This window comes from Mesoplodon densirostris, chromosome 5 (genome assembly GCF_025265405.1).
Source record: "Mesoplodon densirostris isolate mMesDen1 chromosome 5, mMesDen1 primary haplotype, whole genome shotgun sequence".
Taxonomy (NCBI): domain Eukaryota; kingdom Metazoa; phylum Chordata; class Mammalia; order Artiodactyla; family Ziphiidae; genus Mesoplodon; species Mesoplodon densirostris.
The window spans coordinates 150,006,633-150,027,296 of NC_082665.1; the positions used below are offsets into that span (position 1 = coordinate 150,006,633).

A 20,664-nucleotide genomic window follows, 5' to 3' on the forward strand; every position below is an offset into this window, starting at 1 on the left:
ATTTTGTTTATGGTTTCTTTTGCTGTGCAAAAGATTTTGAGTTTCATTAGGTCCCATTTGTTTATTTTTGTTTTATTTCCATTACTGTAGGAGACAGCTAGGAAAAGATGTAACTGTGATTTATGTCAGATAGTGTTCTGCCTGTCTTTTTTCTCTAGGAGTTTTATACTATCTGGTCTTAAATTTAGGTCTCTAATCCTTTTTTTCCCCCCATGGCTTGGTATTTTTATTATTTATTTATTTATTTATTTTTGTAACTTTAAATACCTAAACAATTTATTTTTCTTTCTGTGTAGACAAAACTTAATCAATTTTCATGGCCTAAAACTTTCTTTTTTTTTTTTTTTTTTTTTTTTTTTTTTTTGCATCTGCTAACTCCAAACTCCCAATGCATCCCTCCCCTACCTGCCCTCCCCTCTGGCAACCACAAGTCTGTTCCCTATTTCCGTGAGTCTGTTTCTGTTTTGTAGATAGTTTCATTTGTGTCATATTTTAGATGGTACATATAAACAAGAAAGTCCTACTGTATACCACAGGGAACTATATTCACTATCCTGTGATAAACATAATGGAAAAGAATATTTAAAAATGTATATGTATGTATAACTGAATTACTTTGCTGTACAGCAGAAATCAACACAACACTGTAAGTCAATTATACTTCAACAAAAACTTAATTAAAAATTTTTTTCTGATATGGGTAGAAAAATTAAAACATTTCTGTAACCCTATTTTTTTTTTGCCTTGTGATTGTAAAGAATTTTTTTTTCATCTCCAGAATTCTTTTTCTTCCCCCCATTGGACTAAAATTGCTTCACAATGTTCTGTTAGTCTCTGATGCATAACGAAGTAAATCAGCCATATGTATACCTATATGCCCTCCCTCTTGGAAATCCCTACTACCATCCCCACCCACCCACCCATCTAGGTTGTCTCAGAGCACTGAGCTGTGCTCCCTGTGCTATACAGCAGGTTCCCACTAGCTATCTATTTTATATATGGTACTGTATTTATGTTAAACCTAATCTCCCAATTCGTCCCACCCTCCCCTTCCGCCCCGTGTCCACATATACATTCTCTACATCTACATCTCTGTTCCTGCCCTGGAAGTAGGTAAATCTGTGCCATTTTTGTAGCTTCCACATATATGTGTTAATATACGGTATTTGTTTTTCTCTTTCTGGCTTACTTCACTCTGTATGACAGACTCTAGGTTCATCCACATCTCTACAAATGACCCAATTTCGTTCCTTTTTATGTCTGAGTAATATTCCATTGTGTGTGTGTGTGTGTATACACACACACGCACACACACACCACATCTTCTTTATCCATTCATCTGTGTCGACCGTTAGGTTGTTTCCACGACCTGGCTATTGTAAATAGTGCTGCAGTGAACGTTGGGGTACATGTGTCTTTTTGGATTATGGTTTCCTCCAGGTATATGCCCAGTAGTGGCATTGTTGGGTCATACGGTAGTTCTATTTTTATTTTTTTAAGGAACCTCCATAATGTTCTCCATAGTGGCTGTATGAATTTACATTCCCACCAACAGTACAAAAGGGTTCCCTTTTCTCCACACTCTCTCCAGCATTTATTTTTGTAGATTTTTTTTGATGATGCTGTTCTGACCTGTGTGAGGTGATACCTCATTGTAGTTGTCATTTGCATTTCTCTAATAATTAATGATGTTGAGCATCTTTTCATGTGCCTGTTGGCCATTTGTATGTCTTCTTTGGTGAAATGTCTGTTTTGTCTACTGCCCATTTTTTAATTGGGTTGTTTGGGTTTTTTTCATATTGAGCTCCATGAGCTGATTGCATATTTTGGAGATAATCCTTTGTCTGTTGTTTCATTTGCAAATATTTTCTCCTATTCTGAGGGTTGTCTTTTCATTTCATTTATCGTTTCCTTTGCTGTGAAAAAGTTTTCAAGCTTAATTAGGTCCCATTTGTTTTTATTTCCGTTACTCCAGGAGGTGTGTCAAACAGGATCTTGGCTGTGGTTTATGTCAAAGAGTGTTTTTCCTGTGTTTTCCTCTAAGAGTTTTATGGTGTCTGGTCTTACATTTAGGTATTTAATCCATTTTGAGTTTATTTTTGTGTATGGTGTTAGGTAACATTCTAATTTCATTCTTTGACATGTAGCTGTCCAGTTTTCCCAGCACCACTTATTGAAGATGCCGTCTTTTCTCCATTGTATATTTTTGCCTCCTTTGTCAGAGATAAGGTGACCATACATACGTGGGTTTATCTGTGGGCTTTCTGTCCTGTTGCATTGATTTATATTTCTGTTTTTGTGCCAGTACCATACTGTCTTTATTACTGTGGCTTGATAGTATAGTTTGTAGTTGGGGAGCCTGATTCCTCCAGCTCCGTTTTTCTTTCTCAAGATTGCTCTGGCTATTTGGGGTCTTTTGTGTTTCCATACAAACTGTAAAATTGTTTGTTCTAATTCTATGAAGAATAATGCCATTAGTAGTTTGATAGGAATTGCATTGAATCTGTAAATTGCTTTGGGTAGTATAGTCATTTTCACAATATTGATTCTTCCAGTCCAAGAACATGGTATATTTTTCCATCTGTTTATGTCATCTTTGATTTCTTTCATCAGTGTTTTATAGTTTTCTGAGTACAAGTCTTTTTCCTCCTTTGGTTATGTTTATTCCTAGGCATTTTACTTTTTTTATTGTGGTGGTAAATGGGATTGTTTCCTTAATTTCTCTTTCTCATTTTTCATCGTTAGTGTGTAGGAATGTCAGAGATCTTTGTGCGTTGATTTTGTATCCTGTAATGTTACCAGATTCATTGATTAGCTTTAGTAGTTTTCTGTTGGCATCTTTACTGTTTTCTCTGTATATTACCATGTTATCTGCAGACAATGACAGTTTTATTTCTTCTTTTCCAGTTTGTATACCTTTTATTTCTTCTTATTCTCTGATTGCCGTGGCTAAAACTTCCAAAAGTATGTTGAACAAGAGTCGCGAGAGTGGACATCCTTGTTTTGTTCCTGATCTTAGTGAAAATGCTTTCATTTTTCCACCAATCAGTATGATGTTTGCTGTGGGTTTGTCATATATGGCCTTTATTATGTTAAGGTAGGTTCCCTCTATTCCCACTTTCTGGAGAGTTTTTATCACAAATATGGTCCCCCCCCCAACCAGCTGCCTCACCTCCTCTTCCCCCCTCCTCCTTCCTTCCCATGACCCTAGGACCCACGAGGCTGGAGGGGCCCCCAGAGAACAGAGGACCAGGCCTGGGAGCCCAGCAGCCTTCCCGGGGCCCGAGTGGGCGGGGGAAATGCCCTTCTTGTGTCCCGTGATCCTCCGTTCCCAGAGGGCCCCTTCCACCTGCTTCTTCTCTTCTCCCCGCGCCCCCCGTCTCCCTCCTATGCCCCTAGGACCAGCGCGATCCAGAAGGGGCCTTGGAGGGCAGAGGACCCAGCCCAGAAGCCCCACAGCCTTCCTGAGTCCCAGTTGGGCAGGTGAGACAGTAGGCGCTCTTCGCCCTGATCCTTCAAGCCCCCGAGGGTCCTCCAGGCATGGGAACCCCTCCTCCCTCCCAGCCACCCCTTAGGGGCACCAGGCTTTTTCAGCCTCTCCACTTCTCTTCCCCCAAAATTCCTCCCTGGTCCTACTCGGTCACTCGGTGATTCCTCCTGTCTCCTTGGACGTCGAGGTCCCCCACCAGTGTCCTGCAGGTGCCCTAGTTGTGGGGAGATGCGAACTCCATGTCCCCCCCTGCTGCCATCTTGACTCCGCCCCCTGGCTTGGTATTTTTAAAAAGCAGCAAGATGTGAGACTGAAGTCAAAAATAACTTTGCTGTGGGCCTCTGATGCAAAACCACTGGCTGCCTGCCAGGCCCAGGCCCCTCTCTGATCCATTTTGAGTTTATTTTTGTGTATGGTGTTAAAGAATGTTGTAATTGCATTTATTTACATTTAGCTGTCCAGTTTTCCTAGCACCATTTATTGAAGATACTGTGTTTTCTCCATTGCTTAGTCTTGCCCCCTTTGTTGTAGGTTAATTGACCATAGGTGTGTAGTTTTATTTCTGGGTTTTCTATCCTGTTATCATTGATCTATATTTCTGTCTATCTGCCAGTACCATACTGTTTTCATGACTGTAGCTTTCTAATATAGTCTTAAGTCAGGGGACCTGATTTCTCTAGGTCCATTTTTCTTTCTCAAGATTACTTTGGCTATTCAGGGTCTTTTGGGTCTCCATACAAATTTTAAGATTTTTTTTGTTCTAGTTTATGTGAAAAATGCCATGGGTGATTTGATAGGAATTGCACTGAATCTGTAGATTACCTTGGGTCGTTTTGACAATATTGATTCTTCCAATCCAAGAACATGGTATATCTTTCCATCTGTTTGTGTCATCTTCAATTCTATCATCAGCGTCTTATAAGTTTCAGAATACAGGTCTTTTGTGTCCTTAGGTAGTTTTATTCCTAGGTATTTTATTATTTTTGATGCTGTGGTAAATGAGATTGTTTCTTTAATTTCTTTCTCTGGTCTTTCATTGTTAATGTATAGAAATGCAACAGATGTCTGCATATTAATTTTGTATACTACAACTTTACTGAATTCATTGATGACCTCTAATAGATTTCTGGTAGCATATTTAGCATATTGTATGTATAGGATCATGTCATCTGCAGACAGTTACATTTTAAGTCTTCTTTTCCAATATGGATTCCTTTTATTTATTTTTTCTTGTCCGATTGCCATGCCTAGGATGTCCAAAACTGTTGAATAAAAGTGACAAGAGTGGACATCCTTGTTCTGTTCCTGATCTTAGAGGAAATGCTTTTAGCTTTTTACCATTGAGTATGATGTTAGCTGTAGATTTGTCATATTTGGCCTTTATTATGTTGAGGTATGTTCCCTCTATGCCCCCTTTCTGGAGAGTTGGTGTTGAATTTTGTCAAAAGCTTTTTCTGCATCTATGGAGATGATCATATGGTTTTTATTCTTCAGTTTGTTGATGTAGTGTATCACGTTGATTGATTTGCCGAGATAACGAGAAATCCTTGCATTCCAGCTTTTAGTTTCATTGATCTTGTCTGTTGTTGTCTTCGTTTTTATTTTATTTATTTCGGCTCTGATCTTTATGATTTCTTTCCTTCTACTAACTCTGGATTTTGTTTGTTCTTTCTCTAGTTCCTTTAGGTATAAGATTAGGTTGTTTATCTGTGATTTTTCTTATTTCCTGAGGTAAGATTGTATTCTCTCTTAGAACTGCTTTTATGGCGTCCCATAGGTTTTGGATCATCGTGCTTTCATTATCATTTGTCTTTATGTATCTTTTTATTTCCTGTTTGATTCTTCATTGATCCAATGGTTCTTTAGTAGCATATTGTTTAGCCTCCATGTGTTTGTGTTTTTTACAGTTTTTTTCTTATAACTGATTGCTAATCTCATAATCGTTGTAGTCAGAAAAGATGCCTGATATGTTTTAAATTTTCTTAAATTTACCAAGGCTCGCTTTGTGACTTATCATGTGATCAGTCCTTGAGAATGTTCCATGTGCACTTGAGAAGAATGTGTATCTTGCTGCTTTTCGATGGAATACTCTATAAATATCAATTTGGTCTAATGTGAAATTTAAGGCCTGTGTTTCCTTGTTGATCTTCTGTGTGGATGATCTGTCCATTCATGAAAGTGGGGTCTTATAGTCCCCCAGTATTGTTGTGTTACAGTCGATTTCTCCTTTTATGGCTGTTAGTATTTGCTTTGTATATTGTGGTGCTGCTGTGCTGGATGCATATATATTTACAATTGTTATATTTTCTTGAACTGATCCTCTGATCATGATGTAGTATGCTTGTTTGTCTCTTGTAGTAGTCTTTATTTTAAAGTCTATTTTGTCTGATATGAGTATTGCTACTCCAGCTTTCTTTTGATTTTCATTTGCATGGAATACCTTTTTCCATCCCCTCACTTTTAGTCTGTATGTGTCCCTAGATTTGAAGTGGGTCTCTTGTAGACAGCATGTGTACAGGTCTTGTTTTTGTATCCATTCAGCTTGTCTGTGTCTTTTGCTTAGAGCATTTAATCCATTTACATTTAAGGTAATTATTGGTATGTATGTTCCTATTGCCATTTTCTTAAATATTCTGGATTTCTTTTTGTAGGTCTTTTTTTTTTTTTTTACCCTTCCTCTTTTGTTGTCTTCTGTTACGATTTGATGACTAACTTCAGTGTTGTATTTTGATTCTTTTTTCTTTTTTGTATGTGTATCTATTGTAGAGTTGCAGTTTGTGGTTACAATGAGGTTTTGATATAACAGCCTATATATAAACAAGATTGTTTTAAGTTGCTGGTCTTTTAATTTCAAATGCATTTCCAGTATCCTACATTTGTGTTCTCTTCTCACAGTTGCTGGTTTTGATACCATATTTGTGTGCAGATGATTTCCTACCTTTATTTTATGTTTGCCTTTACCAGTGAGCTTTTCTATTAGTAGTTTCATTTGTAGTAGTGGCCTTTTCTTTTTCACTTTGAGAAATTCCTTTAGCATTTGTTGTAAAGGTGGTCTTGTGGTGCTGAATTCTCTTAGCTTTTGCTTGTCTGTAAAGCTTTTGATTTCTCCTTGGAAACTGAATGAGAGACTTGCAAGGTAGCATACTCTTGGTTGTAGGTTTTCCCCGTTCATCACTTTAAATATTGAGTTGGCCAAAAGGTTTGTTTAGTTTTTTCTGTAAGATGGCTCTAGTAGCACTTAGTTGGCTTTAACTTCATTCAAAACAGTTTTGTTAGATTGTATTTGACAGCTGTCATATCAGCGTGCATTTTAAAAAAGACAACAAAATTGGTGAATTTTTGTGTAGCACTTTAATATTGAAGATGGAAGAAAAAAAGAAACATTTTCTGCATATTATGATTTATTATTTCAAGAAAGGTAAAAACGCAACTGAAACACTCAAAAAATTTGTGCAGTGTATGGAGAAGATACTGTGTTTGATTGAACATGTCAAAGGTGGTTTGCGAAGTTTTGTGCTGGAAATTTCAACGGTATACCATGCGGGAGGTCGCCGACACAGTCAAAATATCCAAATCAAGCGTTGAAAATCATTTGCACCAGCTTGGTTATGTGAATCGCTTTGATGTTTGGGTTCCACATAAGTTAAGTGAAAAAAATCTTCTTGACCCTATTTCCCTATGTGATTCTCTACAGCAATTTAATGAAAACGTTTCATTTTAAAAACTAATTTTGACGGGCAATGAAAATTGGTTACTGGATAATAATGTGGAGTGGAAGAGATTGTCGGGCAAGTGAAATAAACCACCACCAACCACACCAAAGGCTGGTCTTCATGCAAAGAAGGTGATATTGTGTATGTGGTGGGATTGGAGAGGAGTCCTGTATTATGAGCTCCTTCCAGAAAACCAAACAATTAATTCCAACAAGTACTACTCCCGATTAGACCAACTGAAAGCAGCACTCGATGAAAAGTGTTCAGAATTAGTCAACAGAAAACGCATAATCTTCCATCAGGATAACGCAAGACTGTGCGTGTCTTTGATGACCAGGCAAAAACTATTACAGCTTGGATGGGAAGTTCTGACTCACCCATTGTATTCACCAGACATTGCACCTTTGGATTACTGCAAAATTCTCTTGATGGAAAAAAGTTCAATTCCCTGGAAGACTGTAAAAGGCACCTGGAACAGTTCTTTGCTCAAAAAGACAAAAAGTTTTGGGAAGATGGAATTAAGTTGCCTGAAAAATGGCAGAAGGTAGTGGAACAAACGGATGAATCCATTGTTCAATAGAGTTGTTGGTGAAAATGAAAAATGTGTCTTTCATTTTTACTTAAAATCCAAAGGCACTTTTTGGCCAACCGAATATATCATGCCACTCTCTTCTTGCCTGCAGAGCTTCTGCTGAGAAATCAGCTGATAACCTTATCAGGGTTCTTTTGTATGTTGTTTGTTGCTTTTCACATTTTGTTTTTGTCTTTAACTTTTGTCAATTTGGTTACTGTGTTTCTTGGCATACTCCTCCTTGGGTTTATCTTGCCTGGCACTCTCTGTGTTTCCTGGATTTGGGTGACTGTTTCCTTTCCCTTGTTAGGGAAGTTTTCAGCTATTATCTCTTCAAATAGTTTCTCATGTCCTTTCTCTCTCTCTCCTCCTTCTGGGACTCCTATAATATAATGCCAAAGTTTGTGCGTTTAATGTTGTCCCAGAGGTCTCTGAGACTGTCCTCGTTTCTTTTCATTTTTTTAAAAAACTTCTGTTCCACAGCAGTGATTTCCACCATTCTGTCTTTCAGCTCACTTCTGCCTCACTCTCCTACTGATTTTTTCTATTGTATTTTTCATTTCACTTACTGTATATTCCATCTGTTCTGTACTTCTTCTAGGTTTTTGTTAAATATTTCTTATCTCTTCTCAATCTGTGCCTCCATTCTCTTTTTGAGATCTTGGAGCATTTTCAGTCTCATCACTCTGAATTCTTTTTCTGGTAGATTGCATATCCCCACTTCACTTAATTGTTCTTCTGGGGTTTCACCTTGTTCCTTTCTCTGGGACATATTCCTCTACCGTCTCATTTTGTCTAACTTTCTGTGATTGCTGCTTCTGTTTCGCATGCTGCAGGGTTGTGGTTCTTTTTCTTCTCCTGTCTGCCCCTGTGGTGGATGAGGCTAAGACACTTTTGTGCCTCCTTGTGGGCCTCCTGCCCACTGGTGGGTGGAGCTGGCTATTGTTCCTCGGGTGGGAAGGGCTGAGCTCAGAAAGACTTTATGCAGACTGTCTGTGGGGGTGGGGGCTGTGCCCCTGCCCTGTTGGTTGTTTGGCCTGAGGCCTCCCAGCAGTGGGGCCTGTGGGCTTTTGGGTGGGGCTAGACCTTTGGGAGGAAACGGTGTCCTCCAGGAGCACTCACCAGAACCACCACTCCCAGTGTCTTTGTCCCAGCAGTGAGCCACAGCCGCACTTTTGACTCCACAGGAGACCATCTGATACGAACAGTTAGGTCTGGCCCAGTCTCTTATGAGGTCACTGCTTTTTTCCTTGGGTCCTGTTGCACACGGGACCTTGTGTGCGCCCTCCAAGAGGAGTTTCTGTTTTCCCAGTATTATGGAATTTCTGCGATCAAACCCTGCTGGCCTTCAAAGCCAGATTCTCTGGGGGTTCCTCCTCTTTTTGCCAGGCACCGATACTGGGAAGTCTGACATGGGCTCAGGACTTTTTACTCCTGTGAGAGAATTCTGGGGTATAATTATTTTCCACTTTGTGGGTCGCCCACACAGCAGGTATGAGATTTGATTTTATTGTGATTGTGCCCTTCCTACTGTCCCGTCACTTCTTCTTTGTCTTTGGATGTAGGGTATCTTTTTTGGCAGCTTCCAGTGTTCTGGGTTTTTTTTGTTTGTTTGTTTCCTGGTTTTTTGTCAATGGTTATTCAGCATGTAGTTGTTATCTTGGTGTTTTTGTCAGAAGGGGTGAGCTCATGTCCTTCTACTCTGCCATCTTTTCAGCCAAAACTGAGTCCTCTTAAATTTATTAAGACTGTTTTGTGGCCAAACATATGATCTATCTTAGAAAATGTTCCCTGTGCACTAGAGAAAAATATGTGTTTTGTTGATTTTGGATGGAATGTTTATAAATATCTGTTACGTCCATCTGGTCTAATGTCATTTAAGGCAGTTGTTTTCTTATTGATTTTCTGTCTGGATGATCTGTCTGTTGGTTTAAGTAGGGTATGAAAGTCTTCTATAATTGTATTGCTTTCTCTTTCTCCCTTTGGTTCTTTTAATATTTGCTTTATGTTTGGTTCATAAATATTTTCAAATGTTATATCCTTTTGTTGGACAACTCCTTTACTATTATTTTTTATTATATCTATACCATTAATTTTCTCTTAAGTCTGCTATTTGTGGTATATATATATATCTATATATATATCTACTGCAGCTTTCTTTTGGTTTCCGTTTGCATGGAATATCTTTTTTCCATCCCTTTACTTCAGTCTGTGTGTGTCCTTACATCTAAAGTGTGCCTCATGTTGGCAGCGTATAGATGGGACTTGTGTTTTTATTCACTTATCCACTCCATGTCTTTTGATTGGAGAATTTAGTCCTCTTACATTTAAAGTAGTTGCTGATAGGTTTATGTTTATTACCATTTTGTTAATTGCTTCCTAGTTGTTTTTATAGTTACTCTTTGTTCCTTTTTTCTTCTTTGCCTCTCTTACTTTGTATTGGGTTGGCCAAAAAGTTCATTCAGGTTTTTCTGTAACATGTTAACATCTTCCATAACATTTTTCCGTAATGAACTTTTTGGCCAACCGAATAGTTTGATGACTTTCTTTAGCGATATGTATATATTTCTTTCTTTTTATCTTCTGTGTATTTATACTATAGGTTTTTGCTTTGGGTTGTCATGACACTTACAACAGCATTTTAAGTTGGTAACAACTTAAGTGTCATCCATCCTGTTCTAAAGCTTAACGTTTTTACTCTCTTTGCACTGTCCACATTTTATATTTTTCATGTTACATTTTAAAAATCTTATGTATCCCTTAACTAATTATTGTCGTGCTTGTTTTTATTACTTTTGTCTTTTAACCTTCATATTAGCTTCAAAAGTCATCAAGAGGGAAGGGATATGGGAACAGATGTATATGTATAACTGATTCACTTTGTTATAAAGCAGAAACTAATACACCATTGTGAAGCAATTATACTCCAATAAAGTTGTAAAAAAAGTCATTAATCCACTATTTTACTATGTATTTACTTTTAAATGGGATTTATTCTTTCATATGTGTTCTGATAACTAAGTAGTGCCCTTTCCTTTCAGCTTAAAGACATCCATTTAACATTTCTTGTAGGCTGGTTTAGTAGTGATGGACTCCTGTAGCTTTTGCATCTCTGAAAAACTCTCCCTCCTTGAATTCTGAATGAGAACTCTGCCAGGTATAGTATTCTTGGTTGGAAGTTTTATTTCAGCACTTTGAATATATCATGCATTCCCTTCTGGCCTGCAGAGTTTTTGCTAAAAAGTGTGCTCATAGTGTCATGGGAGTTCCTTGTATATGGCTAGTTGTTTTTCTCGTTGTTTTAAATATTATCTTCTTGTCTTTAACTTTTGACATTTATAATGTGCCTTACTGTGAGCCATTTTCAGTTCATCTCTTTTGGAGCTCTCTAGGCTTCCTGGACTTGAATGTCTGTTTTCTGCCCCTTTCTCTCCCTCTTCTTCTTCTGGGAGACCTAAAATGTGAATATTAGTATGTTTGGTATCATTCCATGCGTCACTTAAGCTGTCTTTGACCTTTTTCTTTTTTGCTGCTGTGATTGGGTAAGCTCTAGTGCCTTGTCTTCAAGTTGATTGATTTTTTTCTTTTGTTTCATTTAGTCTTGAACCCATCTAGTGTACTTTTCAATTCAGGTATTGTGTTCTTCATCTCTGTGAATTGTATTGGTGCTTTTTTATGTTTCCCATCTCTTTGTTGAAGTTTTCACTGTATTTATCCATTACTCTCCCCACTTGGTGGATATCAAATGACCATTAGTTTATCAGGTAAAATATTTATCTCTATTTCACTAAAGTTTTTTTTTTCCCCCCTGAAGTTTTGTTGTTCTTTCATTTGGAAAATATTCCTCGGTTTCTTCATTTTGCTTGACTCTCTCTATTGGTTTATATACAGTGGATGAAACAACCACCCCCTCCCAGTCTTGAAGGAGTGGCCTTGTGTAGGAGATGAACCTTTTTGTTCAGCCTTGCCCCAACTATTGGTCGTCTCTCAAACCTCTTTGCTTGTCCAAGCATCCTAATATATTTTTAATAGCTCCCAGTAGTTGAGGATGTGCCAAGGCCTGTCACTGTCCCAAGGTGGAAGATTTCAGCACCTAGATTCAGGCTGACTAGAAGCCAAGCCATCAGGTAGCCGTTTTTAAAAGTATGTAGATATAATATATGCAGTCCTGAAAGGCTGCAAGCGTAAGCCCCACTGGTTACCAGAGCCAGGCAATCTGGAAGTATACCTTGGGCAGCAGTCAGAAAAATCAGAGCTTCAGATGAGTGTATAACTTCTTTGTAGGAGATAACAGTGAGCTGGAGCAAGGCAAAAGGAGAGTGCCAGAGTGACATCCACAGTCTATGCTCCTTTAGAGCTGCTCCATATGCCACTGCATGTGTGTCAAACCTGAATCCTGTTGACATATATACACTACCAAATGTAAAATAGATAGCTAGTGGGAAGCAGCCACATAGCACAGGGAGATCAGCTCAGTGCTTTGTGTCCACATAGAGGGGTGGGATAGGGAGAGTGGGAGGGAGATGCAAGAGGGAGGGGATATGAGGATATATATATACGTATAGCTGATTCACTTTGTTATACAGCAGCAACTAACAGAACAATGTAAAGCAGTTATACTCCAATAAAGATGTTAAAAAAAAACCCTGAAGCCTGCTTTTCTATCCAAAGCTGCAGGAGAAGCAAAGTGGCCTCTTTCATAGACGGGGAAGTGTGCTTCAGCCAGCTGTCTGTGCAGTGGGCTACGTGTGGTAACCTTCCCAGAACCATCCCTCTAATTGCCACAGTCCCATGGAACCCAGGTACCCAAGCCCCTTTTGCAAACCAGTTCCTGGCGGTCAGGGAGCCCTGGGCTCCAGTTGCAAAATGTCCCAGGTATTAGACACAAAAACCAGGGTACCAGATGCATGTAAAGCTTCTCACCAGGAGACACTGGTGCTCTGGAACACTGCAGAGAGTGAGTGTGAAGATAGTGCCCATCCTCTGAAATCTTTGAAAAGGATTACAGTCAACCCCTAGATGCGTGTTTAAAAAGAACCCTGCCCCTCAAGCCACAGTCATAATGTTTAGCTAATAGGTCTCTTTCACAGAAAGACTAAGTTCTTGGATCTGTTGCCTCCTGCTGTGCCCTGGAAGTGGTAGCTGGTTTAGAACTCTTTCTTCATTGGTTACAGTGTTGCAGTACCTACAAATGTCAGCCCCACTGGCCACCAAAGCCAGGTGAAGTAAAGGTGATCCCTGGTAGCAGTCACAAAAATCAGGGCACCAGATGGGTATGAGCTCCATTCTGGGTGACACTGATTATTACAGTTGCATGTGGTCAGGAATGCAAGCTCCCCTGGCCTTTATAGCCAGGCGATCAAGAATTATATCCTGGGTAGCAGCCGGAAAAATTAGGGCACCAGGCACATGTAGTCTTCTCCCTTTAGGGAAATATTGGTGCTCAGGAGCACAGCAAAGGGAAAGTGTGAGATGGTGCCTGCCATTCTCCATCCCCAGAGAGTGTTTCAGCAGGCTCCTAGATGTGTGTGTTAAATTGGATGCTTGCCCCTTAGGCCATGGTTTTAATGTAAGCAGGTGATCCAGATTCAGTTCAAGTTGAGTTGCCTTAGGCTGCCTCTGAGCTGGGCCCTGGGTGGATGAGTCCAAGTTGTGCAGGCCGTTTAACAGCTTTCTACCAGATTGGTGTTGTCCTGTGGATCTCAGGATGTGAGGCTCTGTTGCTTTTCAAAATTAGATGTTTTGGCTGGGGTGGGGGGGTGGCTTATGTCTCAACTGCATGTCTTTAAAATGTTTGGTGCTTGATGTGGGGTTTGAGCCCTTTAGTCCTCAGGGAGAAGCTCCGATTTTGAGTTCCCTCCCGCTTGTGTTTCCCTGTGCTGTAGGTCGGGTTTATTTTGTGCCATATTTGGTGAAATTTTGTGCCAGCGTCTCTTACCTGCTTTGATGTGGTTTTCTTCTCGTTTGCCTGATGTATAATTGTCATTCAGCCAGCCTTTGTGTTTTTTTAAGAGGAAAAATTTCCATATGTAACTAGACTAATTCTGTCCATGAGAGAAGACGAGTTCAGGGCCTTCCTACATCACCATCTTGAACTGGAACCTGTCCCTTCTTTTTTCAGGTGTAAATGCATCCTGCAGGTCTTTTCGTATCAGTCATAGATAGCTTTGTTGTTTTTTGTCTCCATGGCTTCCATTGACTTTAAGAGCCAATTAAAAGTAGTGTGTTTTTGTTTGTTTGTGTGTTTGTTTGTTTTTGTGGTACGTGGGCCTCTCACTGTTGTGGCCTCTCCCATTGCGGAGCATGGGCTCCGGACGCGCAGGCTCAGCGGCCATGGCTCACGGGCCCAGCCACTCCGCGGCATGTGGGATCCTCCCAGACCGGGCACGAACCCGTGTCCCCTGCATCGGCAGGCGGACTCTCCACCACTGCGCCACCAGGGAAGCCCAAAAGTAGTGGTTTTCATGGACCTATAGCCAGATTGCCTTCATGCAGGCCATGGATGTGCTGCTGGAAAACCTTTTTTACAAGTTGCTAAATCTCTAGGTGCCTCAATTTTATCATGTGTAAAATGGGAGAAAAATTGTATTCTGAATAAGGTTGTTTGGAAGTTTAAGCACTTATTTAGCACAGTGCCTGGCAGATGGTGAGCACCCAGATGGAGGCTGCCACCACCATTGTCCTTACCATCACCATTTTTACTTATTTATGGGCATATGGGGTTTTTTCCTGTTTTACTGTTACAGACAGTGCTTCAGGGAATAACCTTGTATATTCATTGTTTTGCACATGTGTGATTTTATGGATACTTTGCAACAAGTACAATATCAAGACAAAAGAGGATGTAAATTTGTAATTTTGGTAGACATTTGCCGAATTGCACACCACAGGGATTGTATCAATTTCTGCTGTTACCAGCATTTGACATAGTTTAAATGATTAAGAACGTGATGGTAGTTTTCAGATGTTACTTCTATTTCTAAAATTATTCATAGTTTAAAATGACAATTTTGAAAGTTCTTCCTTTTGCTTTCTTAAAAGTGCAATCTTGTGAGGAGGGCCTGCTCAAGTGAACTTTTACTTTTTAATATAAAACATGTATGTTGGTGGCTTATTCTTTTAGGATTCTCATAGATAACTTGTTAGTATTTAAGAGAGTGGAAGATGATCTTTTCTCTCTTTTATTCTTTATTTTCAGATATTTATGTTTCCATGAATCTGAATCATTTCAGATTTATTTACCTTTACTATCCATAATCTTAGGATAATCTTCTATTAGAAATATGCATCTTTAAGAACCAAGAATCCAAAGATGAACTGAGATTAGCTTTTTAATTTATTTTGAACATTAGTGTTGAATTAGGGCAAGATTTTTTTCTTTGTCAAAGAAAGCTTAATAGGACAGAGGAGCTTAACGTGTTGGGCATTTTTCAAGGTTCATGGGGGAATACAAAGATCAGTAAGTGGTGGTCTCTGCCATACTTCATTCTGGTGGGTGAGCTAGATAGGTAGGGACCATCTCCGGGTTAGAAAATGTAAAAGAAGGGCAAAGAAGAATGCTTGGGTGGAGCTTTAGAAATTACCTGTATGTACTTCGGTTAAATGACTAAAAGTAACTGAAAGAAATAAAAATAAGTCATCAGAGAATATATTGTAAATACATACTGCTGTGGGAACCAATAAAATAAGCAAATTCTTTAAATACATTACATAGATTATTACTAAGGAAAAACTGTTTGATGTAGCAGTTCGGAGACAGCTGGTGTGAGGAAGCAGTTTCTGTAGAGTTGTGGTACCCAATTGGAGAAGAATGAACCGTTGGAAAGTAAGTAAATAGGCTAATCTTTGGAATAGTCATGGTGGCAGGAGAAGGAATTTCTTCCTTAAAAGAAAAATCAGTAACAAGCTTCTGTTCATTTTCAAAATTATGGCTTTTAAACATCTGATTTTGTTTTATTAGTAATTGATATTTGTATATTGTAGTCATCTTTAAAGATGCTAAGCATGAGGTTGTTTTTTTCATATTGCTTTTAATGCTAGTTACTGTTTTGTTGCCCTTCACTTTACTACATTAAATTGATGCAGTGAAATAGTCCTCTCTTTATGAACTAACATAGCTATTTTATTGAAAGTATAGTTAAGACTCCACTGAATATGAAAACTGCCATGTCAATCATGGATATAGAGTAGTTGAACATTATTTACACTGGGAGTATTTTAAGAGTGATATGTGCAACTTATTAATGAAGTAGTAGAATTAGTATTGTCCCTTTTCTTGAATTTTAAAAAAATCAACTTTACCAAGATCTAATTTCCATACATTAAAATTCACACACAGTATACAGATAGATGGCTTTTGACAAATGCATACAACCATGTAATGACATTCCATTCAAAATATAAAATATTTCCATCTCCCTAAGAAGAACAGTTAACTCTTCCCATGTTCAAAAATTTTAACACCTATTTTACTTCTTTTGCTTTTTTATTAGTACTTATGAATGTAATTTTACTTATCAAGAGTACCATGAATTAACCCTTGAAATTACATGCTTTTTATCTATGGGAATCTTATTTCAGATTGACAGAATATTTCATGACCCAAACAAGGTTAAATAGAAACAATTTTGTTTGAGTGATTTTAATAATGTCTAACAGAAAATTACTTTTATTTGAGATTAGTTACAGTTATCAGTTTAGCACATTTCTTTTTTATTTAATTTTTTAAAATCCTCTGAAAATAAAGGCTGTATTGTAGAACATAAACAACCTTCTTCAACACTGTTGAATACTCTCTACGTTACTGTTTTTCACATAAAAAAATAAAATCAGGATAAAAAGTTTCTCATTTTGTTTCAGAAATTGCATGTTGGGGAAGAACTCTTTAAAAATATTTTTCCTTTTCATCCACATTCCAGCCTAGACTGTCATCTCTAAAGTTGAATATTGGGAATATCCGTTGGTGGTACTTAATTCATCATCCAGAAAATGAATGAGAGCTATGTATCAGTAAATAAACTGTGCTTTTAAATGATTCTGATTAAAAGATAGGGCAGATAGGGCATTTTTCTCATTTTATAGATTTTAATTCAGTTAAATTGAGTTTAATAAGTGCCAAATGTTCCATTGTAGTTTTTGTTGGGACTCTGAATTAAGATCATACTTTGACTTTTAGTGGCTATCCTACTGCTCCATGGTCTTTTCTGTAAGAGTACAGTACATTTCAGAGACTCTTCCCACCTACATTCCTAATTGTGATTTGAGTTGGAGCTGGTAATCACTGGCAAGGAGCCTGTCAGAGGTTATACAGTAATTATTTTCTTACTGATTCATTGAGTGTTATTCTTGTGATTTTTTTTTTTTTTTTTTTTTTTTTTTTTTTTTTGCTGTACGCGGGCCTCTCACTGCTGTGGCCTCTCCCGTTGCGGAGCACAGGCTCCGGACACACAGGCTCCGCGGCCATGGCTCGCGGGCCCAGCCGCTCCGCGGCATGTGGGATCCTCCGGGATCGGGGCACGAACCCGTGTCCCCTGCATCGGCAGGCGGACTCTCAACCACTGCGCCACCAGGGAGGCCCTATTCTTGTGATTTTTAACTTGAGTATTTTACACTTATACAGTTGAAACTGAACCTCATTTAATTATTAGGCCGGAATTCTTTGTACCTAAGTTGATTTTGAACCTTATTTCAGTTTCTTTAAATGTTATTTTTAACACAGGTTTTCAATATAAATCACTCATAAGAGTGATAATATTTACATAACTGTATTTGAGATAAAACTAAAGTAAGGTAAAAGTAGTATGAACGAATGAGATGTTGAAAGAGGTTAACTTTTTCTTTGATTGTTTGATCCTTATGTAGAAGTTATTGAGCAGCTCTTCACGTTCAAAATAACAGATTTAACTGAAATGTGTTGTTAGATTATGGGACATTTAGTTTTAATTTATCGAAGGATATTCTGATGATTAAAAAATATCAGAGGGAGCCTTGAAGGGAGATAACACTTTCTGTACTTGGGTGTTTTTCAGACTAAGGCAGCCAGCTATATGTCTGGTTAGCACCAGTATATATTTAAGTCAATCTTTAGGGGCTTCCCTACCGTATAAATTCATTGTTTTATGTCTTTGTCTTTTCCTTCTTCAACACTTCTCTCAATATTTTTCCTTATACTTTTCTAATTCATAGGATATTCAGGGTTTTTTTTAAATGTCTAAAGAACTTTTAAATTCTTAAACAAGGGATTCCTTTAGAATAGTTAGAAGTTTGGGGGAAGTAAGAAAAACCCAAACACTTCCATATAAAACTTTACAAACAGTGCTCAGGTTAAATTTAATTTTTAGCATGGGATAGAAAAAGATTAACTATATAAAATCTGTTGTTCCACAGGTACTGTGAGAATAGAGATGTTTCGAAATATGCAGAATGCAGAAATCATCAGAAAAATGACTGAAGAATTTGATGAGGTATAGCATTTCAATATTTATACAAACTGCCTGCTTATACTTGTAAATGGTGAATATGTTATTTTAAGTTTTGTTTTGACTTGGTGTTTAGTATAAGAGAAGATCTACTGTTTTCTCATTTATATGATAATCCGTGCTATTAATTACAAAATTAATCCCATTCATTTGGGAATTTTATTGCATCGCATGGAGGTACTGGCACTGACTAGGGACTGATAGTTGATAAGGATAAGAAAATCGATGGCGTGAAGTGGAAGCTGACTCCTGACATTCATTCCTGAAGACCATCTAAAATTCCTGAATTTATAAATACATCTCCAGCAATTTCGTGTTCTGTGGAATCCTAGTCTTGTTAAATGCTTTAAAGAAAAAAGGGTTTGGAGGTCAAGGAAGTGGGAGCAGGCTGCCTATTATACCTACCTTAGAGATTGTGAAAGCATATTAACTTATTTAAAGTTCTTAGAAATCCTAATGGAGAAAAACCTCCTTAACTTAATTCAATCCAGAATTCCCAAAATTATTTTACATGGATCCCCACCACTGACATACCCACACACACACACCTCCACCCCCCCGCCCCTTTCCCATTTTCTCTCTGTGTGTGTGTGTGTGTGTGTGTGTGTGTGTGTGTGTAAAAAACTTGAACTTCTCTTTGGGACACTCTACTTGAGATAATCTGATTTCCATTAAGAATACAAGTTTTCTTTACTAGTCTTCACAAATTAATCATGCAGAAACCATTTTTTCCTGCATGATTTTCCATTTTCACTAAAACATTCACTCAAGCAGTTTTACACTGTAAATGTTGAGATACTTTTACAGTTTTATTTCTTTATTTTATTTATGGTGAACTCAATTCATGTCATGCTTTAGGCCACCATCAATTCCAGTTTTAACGTTCTGCGTTTTGATTTAATTAAGATTTCTATTTTCTGAATTAGGTGTTCCTTTTTCTTGACTTTCAACACTGACAACAAAGATTGGTTTTCTTCTAGGTCCACTCTTTTAGTAAGATGGGGTTAGGCTTTTTATTAGTAGTAGCAGTAGTGTTTATTTTTAATTAAAAAAGTACTACAAACACATGTTAAAGCAAACATTCAAACACAGGCTGTTCAATATATGTCTTTCTCATCAGGTGTTCACCTCTACTCTAGCAGCAGTATGAAAACGTTTTACAGAAACATTCTGTCAGTGGCTTTCAGACTATTTATTCACATTTTATGGAAGGTAGGGGAGACCTTAAATTGTCACCTATGCAGATATACTCCATAATCACTTGTCTTCATTTCTGCAATCCAAAAAGCTCTGAAATTCCAAAACCTGGCCTAAAGTAACATGAGGCTACTTACAATTTTTATTTATCACAGTCAGTGTGAATATCTGTATGCATTGCTGTTAAATGTTAATGTTCTTGATTACAGGGGGCTGCCCCAGATTCTTTTGGGGTATGATGAAATATAAGCTATATGCACTGTATTAACTTCTAAAATGCAAAAACTCCTAGATTCTGAAACATTTCTGTGGAACTACTGTTCACTAAAAAATAATTTTGTTGTTGTTACTACATGTGTTTTTATATGTTGCAAATAGAAGTTAAAGCCAGATAAGATATAAGTTAAGGTGCAAGTAGTAGTTTTACTCACCAGCTACTATACTAACTACTATGCCAGGCTTGCAATACAGGTGATTCAGTTGTAGATTTAAAAGTAGTATATATCTTGGACCTTCACAGCACTAACACGTGATGGAATGATTATTAAGAGTTTAAGACAGTAGTTTCCAAACATTGCTGCACATTAACATCTCATGGGGATACTGACGCCTGGCTCCCTTCCACATCCCACAGACATTCTGATTTACTTTGTAAGGCATGTGACCTGGATATAGAGATTTTTTTAAAGCTCACCAGGTGATATTCTAATGTATAAGAACTATTGAGAACTATTGTTCTAAGGCAAATAAAAAGAGGAAACCAAGATTTGTTATAAAAACATTTCATATATGAAAACAGAATGAGGGGGAAACAAAAATGAATAAAATGTAGCAAATGAAATTATTCAGAAGGCATTCATTTCATATTCCTAAACATTTTGTCCCAATACTTGAGATTATTGACCTAATTAAAGAAGACTTTTAAAATCATCATTCTGTTATTTTTTAGACAGTATATCTAATACAGTTTGGATTATTAGAATGTATTAATTTAAAGCAGAATTTGATATCTTCTAAGGCTACTTAGAAATAAATAAATATAAATACAATTGTGATGATTTGAAGTTTTAATAAATATTGTCAGTTTCAATTTTAAATATTTATATAATGCTTTTAATTAGGTGGCTTAAAACAGTGTCATAAATAGGATGCTTACTCACTTTGCTTGAGACTTTATTGCATAACTAATTTGAAAAGTAAAAGTTTAAACTCAAA

The 20,664-nt window shown here is 37.6% G+C and overlaps 1 protein-coding gene across 1 annotated transcript in view; it reads left to right on the forward strand.

Moving 5' to 3' along the window:
• STAG1 (STAG1 cohesin complex component) overlaps positions 1-20,664 on the forward strand; it is a 436,282-nt gene that overhangs the window by 212,049 nt on the left and 203,569 nt on the right. Inside the window, exon 6 of the mRNA XM_060099648.1 lies at positions 18,161-18,237. Within this exon, the coding sequence (XP_059955631.1) occupies positions 18,161-18,237 (77 nt within the window). The remainder of the gene's footprint in view (positions 1-18,160; positions 18,238-20,664) is intronic.